An 8,070-nucleotide genomic window follows, 5' to 3' on the forward strand; every position below is an offset into this window, starting at 1 on the left:
ACACAGCGACAGAGGGAACACAAGCAGAGGGAGTGGGGGAGGGAGAAGCAGGCTTCCCGCCGAGCAGGGAGCCCGATGCAGGGCTCGATCCCAGGACCCCGGGATCATGACCTGAGCCGAAGGCAGACGCTTAACGACTGAGCCACCCAGGCGCCCCAAGGGAACACATGTTAATTGAGAGTTTGAAATGGTGTTCTTAAAAGTACGCACAACAAGGTAACCTATGTGATGCCTTCTCAGACTACAGAATTCACAGACCTGGGTGAAAGAGCACAGCTCCCTGTAGTGCCCGTGGTCTGACTTCAGTAGGGCACTATGAAGTGTTGAATATTTTCAAAGATGGGAATGGGGGAAGGTACAATATCATGTTCCCCAGCAGGCCTCAGGCATAGCTCTACACCAGGTAGAGTCTAACAGCTATCAAAAGATGGGGTCACCTGCCTTCCTGACAGGATCACAGGTTCTTGAGTTCTGAGCAGGCAGGACTGATAAACAGCTACATCAATGGCCTTGGGCCGCTCTGGAAATGTTCTCAGGGCATGGGAGGTGACTAATACCTCATTCTTGATTCCTAGGAAGCATTAGAGTCTGAGAAGGGCAACTTCACCAAGGTCACAGGCTCTACTTCACATCCTTCTCTTCCTTCTTCACATGAAAGGAAGGTTCTTTCCACCCACCTGCCTGCCACCCCCCACTCTAGCAGAACCTACTACAACATCACACGAAATAATTTTACCTCTCAGTTCTGCCTCTGAAAGAGACCTTTCCCTCTTCTTCCTGACCTCTGCTTCCCTTTATATAGCACCCAACACCACGTTTCCTCTTTGTTCTGCAGATGGCTAAGAGGCCCAACACCAGGGCAAAGGTGATCTGAACTGTTACTAGCCTTACTTAGGAACTGACGAGAACATTATATGCATCACTTGTGTTCACAACTCACCAGTTAGCTCAAGCATCACGACCCTACCCAAACACAATGGAGCCAGTAGCTTGTGTCTGGCCAGAGGCAGAATGCCACATACTTGGTGAACAGCACCAGGGTTTCCACGAAGCTCTGTCTTTCTTCATTTCATGCCATTCTCTCTCCCACTCATTGTACCCATACTGGCCTTCCTTCAGCTCCTGAGTAGACCTTGGGCCATGCTACTCTCTCTACTTAGCTCTTCCTTCCCCCACAATTGCTGACACCTTCTCATTCTTCAGGTCATTGCTAACATATTTCCTTCCCAAAGAAGTTTGCTACAACCTCTCCCTTCTCTCCATCAGAGGTAACCCCTTCTATTACTTTTCCAAGCTCTCTGATCTTTTTTTTTTTCTTTCTTTCTTTCTTTTTTTTTTTTTTTTTTGAGCTTTTATGCTTGCTTGGAATTATATGGAACTATATGGTTATTTGTTCACCTGATTAGTTCATGTCACTCTCCTCCATTTAACTGTATGCCAGGTCCATTTTCCTCACTGCAATGAACACTGCTGATGCTGACTTACAGATGTATAATAAATATTTGTTGAATATGTGAATTAACCCAGGGCCTGTTAGGGATTCATCTCAAGTACCTTTAAAAAGAAATTTCTCCTTCACCTCACACCAGATGAATTGTGTAATTTTGGACACCAAATATGGGAATAGTGCTACATTTGATAAGATATGTTGAGTAGCCAAAACAAAACAAGGAGGGAAAAAGGATAGGCTAAAGTAAAAACATGAAAAAGGGAAAAGTAGAAGGCAATCATGAGTTTTATAACGTCAAACTATGAAATCTCATATTCTTAATTTAAATTCAATTAGCCAACATACAGTACATCATTAGTTTCAGATGTAGAGTTTAGTGATTCATCAGTCTTATATAACACCCAGTGTTCATCACATCATGTGCCTTCCTTAATGCCCATCACCGTTACCCCATCTCCCCAGTCCCCTTCCCCTCCAGCAACCCTCAGTTTGTTAAGAGTCTCTCATGGGTTTTCTCCCTCTCTGATGACTTCCCATTCAGTTTTCCCTCCCTTCCCCTATGATACTCTGCACTGTTTCTTATATTCCACATATGAGTGAAACCTTATGATAATTGTCTTTCTCTGATTGACTTATTTTGCTCAACATAATCCCCTCCAGTTCCATCCATGTTGATGTAAATCGTAAGTATTCAGCCTTTCTGATGGCTGAGTAATATTCCATTGTATTTTTTTATTTAAGTCTTTAAATCATTTTTAATATCTTATTGAATTGTCCGTAACTAGTCCAAGATTTGTGAAAAGGTGGTGATTACATTATGCATTTTCTTCTTTTCCTTCATATCTGTGCAAATGCTTCTAGTTAATTTCACTGTTAAAAACAATAGTGTTATTTGTTCAAAATACTCTTTGTATTAGCTTTTAACATTCTTACATTCTTTTTTAACATTTTTTTATTTTGTTATGTTAATCACCATACATTACATCATTAGTTTTTGATGTAGTGTTCCATGATTCATTGTTTGTGTATAACACCCAGTGCTCCATTCAGTACGTGCCCTCTTTAATACCCATCACCGGGCTAACCCATCCCCCCACCCCCTCCTTCCAGAACCCTCAGTTTGTTTCTCAGAGTCCATAGTCTCTCATGGTTCGTCTCCCCCTCCGATTTCTCCCCCTTCATTTTTTCCTTCCTACTATCTTCTTTTTTTTTAACATATAATGTATTATTTGTTTCATAGGTACAGGTCTGTGATTGAACAGTCTTACACAATTCACAGTGCTCACCATAGCACATACCCTCCCCAATGTCTATCACCCAGCCACCCCATCCCTCCCAACCCCCACCACTCCAGCAACCCTCAGTTTGTTTCCTGAGAGTAAGAATTCTTCATATCAGTGAGGTCATACGATATATGTCTTCCTCTGATTGACTTATTTTGCTCAGGCATACTACCCTCCAGTTCCATCCACATCGTTGCAAATGGCAAGATTTCATTCCTTTTGATGGCTACATAATATTCCATTGTGTATATTATATATATATATATATATATATATATATATATATATATATATATATACCACATCTTCTTTATCCATTCATCTGTCGATGGACATCTTGGCTCTTTCCATAGTTTGGCTATTGTGGACATTGCTGCTATAAACATCAGGGTGCATGTACCCCCTCGGATCCCTACATTTGTATCTTTGGGGTAAATACCCAGTAGTGCAATTGCTGGGTCGTAAGGTAGCTCTATTTTCAACTTTTTGAGGACCCTCCATACTGTTTTCCAGAGTGGCTGCACCAGCTTGCCTTCCCACCGACAGTATAAGAGGGTTCCCCTTTCTCCACACCCTCCCCAAAATTTGTTGTTTCCTGACTTGTTAATTTTAGCCACATTCTTTTAAAACAAACTCAGTACAATACATTTATATTGGAAAACCTGAGCTTGGTCATCAGCTATAATAATCAAGGAAGGATGTAAACATTGTGGAAAATTGACTCCTAGATATTCATAACCAGATGTAATACCTGAGAACTTTACTTTACTTAAATTATCAAAATAGAATCATTGGCCCCAGTAAGTATACTCCTTACTTACTCATTGCCTAGGGCTCAGGAATACTCTTTACTACTGTATAGCTTTTCCTAAAAAATTTCAAGATCAATAACGCATATGTAGAACTGTTTAAGGAAGTGCCTCTAGAATTGTTTAAGTTTTGGTCTTAATAATGGGTTTGTTCCTTGGCAATTGTTTATCCTTAATATCTCTCAGGGCATAGTCTGGCCTGGCTAGGGCCTAAGTTTAGACTTCACCATTTGTAAAAGAGACAACTCTGACCCCACTTGGTTTTTAACCTTCTGGCTTATTAGACATTCCCTCTAAAGTTTAAGCTAGTTTTCCTCATTATAAATTGCAAACTGAAACTTTTCTAGCTACTGTTCTATAAAAGCAGACAAGCTTTAGGCCCAATTATCTTTGATATGGAGCACTGTTTCATACCTTATCACTCTATGGAAAAATTTATAAGGACTAATACAAGAATACTTGTAGTTTTTACCTGTGAGTTCATGTGAACCAGAACTGGTAATGAGCTAAGCTAAATGGAAACAAAGTAAACACCTCATGTGATGATTAATATGACTGCAGGAGTAAGCATAAAAATAGTGTTGTAAGCATCGGAGAGAAATCTTGAGTGAGGAACCATAGGCATGTACTATGCACGTTCCCACTCTTTTTAAAATTTAATTTAGTTATTGACACTACTCTTACATAAAGTCTTTATATAAGTTTTATTTTTCCATATTGATGGAAATTATAAAATTTTATGACAGTGATTTTTAACACTTCATCTGTGTGTGTGTGTGTGTGTGTGTGTGTGTGTGTGTGTATAGAATGGCCTGTTTGAAAACCTGGTAGAAGTAACTGGCTTCCCAGAAAAAAAAATTATGCATATTTCATTTATCCACCAAAATTCACATACAATTTTAAGAGGCTTGATGACCCATTTGAAATACATGCAGGGAAAGCAAAATAAAACAAAATCAACAAGGAAACCAGCTAAAACAAAATCAACAAGGAAACAAGCTGTTTTAAAAGCACATCATCTTTGGTCCACGTCCTAAACAATTCTCTTAAAGTCATTTACTCGGAGTAATTCTCTTATATAACTGTTAATCCTACACACATACATGTAACCCAGGTTAGAAAGTCAGCAATTACATATCATTGCAAAAATATGAGGACAGTCTGTGTGCTGGTTAGTAAGTAGTTGCTGGTTTGACCTTCTCTGAATCCCCAACTATTAATCTGCCCTAGTCCCCAAAATACCTAGGATCCTGCCACTATCCAGCAACCAGGAAAGTGAAGCTTGAGTTAGAGCAGGGGCCTCCAGGACACAGTCCCAACATGAATATCAACACCAATTCTGCCTGTTTAGTTCCCATGCTTGTCATAGGTTTCATGAAATATTATTAAATAACTGCTCAGTTTATTAATTTAATTTTTCCTAAAAGCAATAATCCACCTGGAAGTACAAAAAGGACAGTATGGACTTTATTTAGCCCATTGAAATTGTAAATATAATGAAGCTGTTACTGTCCTGTCTTTTAAGGGGTAGGAGTCTGAAAACATTACTTGGAGGTTAATATTCCTATGGAAAAGCAAGAAATGAGAGGAGAAAGAGTTTGAGACAAGCAGATTTGGGGGTGGTTGGGGCAGCAAAGAATGGGGGAAAGGGAATATAGCTTTAGGATGTGTAGACAGGTATTTATGATTGGTTAGCCTCCTGTCCTTTGAGAAACCATCACACCCTCATTTTACATGAGTCTGGCAGGGCTTCTTTTTCTAATTCCCAGGAATAACCAGTTGTATTATCTCATTTTCCTACTAACAGTAATGTGTCCAGAGAGTAAACATATGATCCAACCAATGAGCTAAGCAGAATCCTTCCCTATATTGATATATAGATAATGGAAGAAAGAAGCTCTTATCAACAGGAAGCTGTGCCACCATCTTCCTTTTCAGGTGGAGAGAGCCTGTGTGTGGATGAAACCAAGAAGAGATAGGAGACTGATGGAGAAAAAAAGCCCCACCAATGATAAGGTAATGAGGTAAGTCTCTACAGTTATTTGTTTTGTTTTTTTTGTTTGTTTGTTTTCAAGTAAGGCCCCATGCCCAATGCAGCCCCAGTGTGGGGCTCAAACTCAGGATCATCAGGTCAAGACTTGATCAAGAGTCACACGCTCAACCAAACGAACCACCCAAGCACCTCTCTACAGTCATTCTTTTTAGTTATAAGTCTTCAAATACCATTCCAGCTATGATAACTCACACACTGTCATCATTATTTGTATTATTCAAATAGCTTAACCCACCTTGAGTTGTATTTCTGTCACTTGCAACCGAAAAAGTTCTGATTAATTTAGAGGGCTAGGCTAGAGGCCACATCTAGGTAAAAAAGGGATCTGAAAATAATGCAATTATTCTAACAAGATACAAAATTCTAAATCGAAGGGAGAGACTGCCAATACTAACACAAGAGACTTTACAGCTGTGATCATTTTTAAAAGCACATGTTCTGATAATTTTTTAATTGCTTAGCAATAAGAGGGCATGAGAGCCACCTATTATACTCAGTGAAAATATTCTGCAGTTTAGAAATGCCACTTTTATTCTGGTAGCAAACACACACACACACACACATTTACATGCTGATCAGTTAAATGTCAACTAGAATAAGCACATACTTGTGACAATTTATGTTAAGAAAGCCTTAAATATTTCAGGTAAAACAATAGGAGACTGAGATGGAATTTTCACATAACTTTTCTGATAACGTAGCATAAGTGGGAGCTTTATTTTTAAATAAATATGTAGGCTTTCTGGTATAAAATCAAATGATAAATCATTGCTTTGATTATTAACTGATTTGTTACTCCATCTCCAAAGAGCTTTAGAAACAAAAGAACTGTTTGATACTATGATTCTTTAGCCTATAAATTTTTTCACGTTCAAGAATCAGTATTCTAGCCTTTCTAATAACTAAATGAGACCATGAGTACATTTTATGAACCAGCGCATAATTATTCCTATTCAGTAGAGAGAGTTATTAAGCTTCATAGCACTTCCTGAAAGCTTTAACCATGAGAGGAATTTTCCATAAGAGTAGAAAACTTGTCACAACGATCTGAAAAAGTAAATTATAAGGTAGTATAAGGATACCTGACTATAAAGTGAATGAGTTGCAGTGACTCCATCTGCTGCCTAAGGCAGACAGATGCCTAAGGTGCTCATGGAAGGCACTAGGATCAGAGTCAGGACCTTTATACTCCAAAACAATCTTAAACAACCTCAGCAGAAACACCACAAAAATCTCACTCATTCTGCAGTGAAGTTCCTTTAACTCTATTCCAGTGAGTGCTAAAGTGAATCACCAATCACCTATCATCACCAGCTGGAACTAAGGCCATATTTATCATGTGAATAGGATCTAGGTCCATCACAAGCCCTGGAGCAAGATCCATGGATGTAGGCCACAAGTGACTGGGGCTACTATAGACAACCAAGTCTGCAAGGGGAGACTTATAATCAGCTATGCCACTGTAGCCAGCGCAAGCCAGAGCCCGTCCCCCATGAAAGACAACCTGCCCGGTTCAAGCATTTCATCAGGACTGATTCCACACCAAAACTTTGAGAGTCAAACCTCAAACCAACAGATTACAAGTGTTTAAATATCAGATAGATCTAATGGGTTCAGAAGAAGCAATGTTGGGCTAAACATATAAGTCACATAATATAAAAAAGCAAAATGGTGAGGAATGTGTAAGATCTCCCTGGAGAAGCCTTGGAATGACACTGTAATCAAACAAAAGGATGTACTCATCACAGATTCTGTCCCCAGATCCTGACATGATTTAGGTTCTCCTGGTCATCCTCTGAAAAGAATCAGTGGGTTCTCTTAATTCTGTAATATCTAGATATGGTTGTCACAGACATCATGCTCTTTTTAAGGTCTTCTCCTTATATTTAGGAGAGTGGCCAAAGAGTTTCCCCTTATTTTTTGCCTCAGATTCTGTGGTAGGGAGGGGGCTCTCTCCTGAGAACTATCCCAGTTTTTATATCATTGGGAGGGAGAGAGGGCTACTTATTCAAGTACCTTCATGCGTAGGTAGAAGTCTTGGTTTCAGAGATTAAACAGAGAGTGAAAAAAAGACAAAGTGCTGGCTGTCACCCCTGCCTTCACTCTGTCTTGGACCAGTCATCCCTTGGCACCCTACAGCAGGAAGTAAGAACAGAAAGTTAAATTGCAGGTGCAACTCTATTGCCTTGTGCCATATCCTCTCCAAAATAATCCAACAATGAAAAGAATTCTTATTTCAAATAATTAAAAAAAATTCTTCAGTAAGATAAGGGTGATCTCTATTTGGGCAAATGATTTGAGATTTGAAAACTTTTTGCAAGGAACTTTCAGTGATACAAAAAATTACATATGTAGTTCTATAGATATAAATATATAAGTGGAATTATAAAAATGCTTATACATGTATTCTGAAAGCTAACATATAATGGCTATCTCTGGATGGTAAAATCATGGGTAATTTTAATACTCATCTCT

General features: G+C 39.0%; 1 protein-coding gene across 1 annotated transcript in view; it reads right to left on the bottom strand.

Moving 5' to 3' along the window:
* PDE4D (phosphodiesterase 4D) overlaps positions 1-7,823 on the bottom strand; it is a 1,027,393-nt gene extending 1,019,570 nt beyond the window's left edge. Inside the window, exon 1 of the mRNA XM_035014471.1 lies at positions 7,612-7,823. Coding sequence (XP_034870362.1) covers positions 7,612-7,617 — 6 coding nt within the window. The 5' untranslated portion in view covers positions 7,618-7,823. The remainder of the gene's footprint in view (positions 1-7,611) is intronic.
* Positions 7,824-8,070: the final 247 nt, after the last annotated feature.

The sequence above is a fragment of the Mirounga leonina genome, unplaced genomic scaffold (genome assembly GCF_011800145.1).
Source record: "Mirounga leonina isolate KUSES-001 unplaced genomic scaffold, KU_Mleo_1.0 Mir_168, whole genome shotgun sequence".
NCBI classification, from domain to species: domain Eukaryota; kingdom Metazoa; phylum Chordata; class Mammalia; order Carnivora; family Phocidae; genus Mirounga; species Mirounga leonina.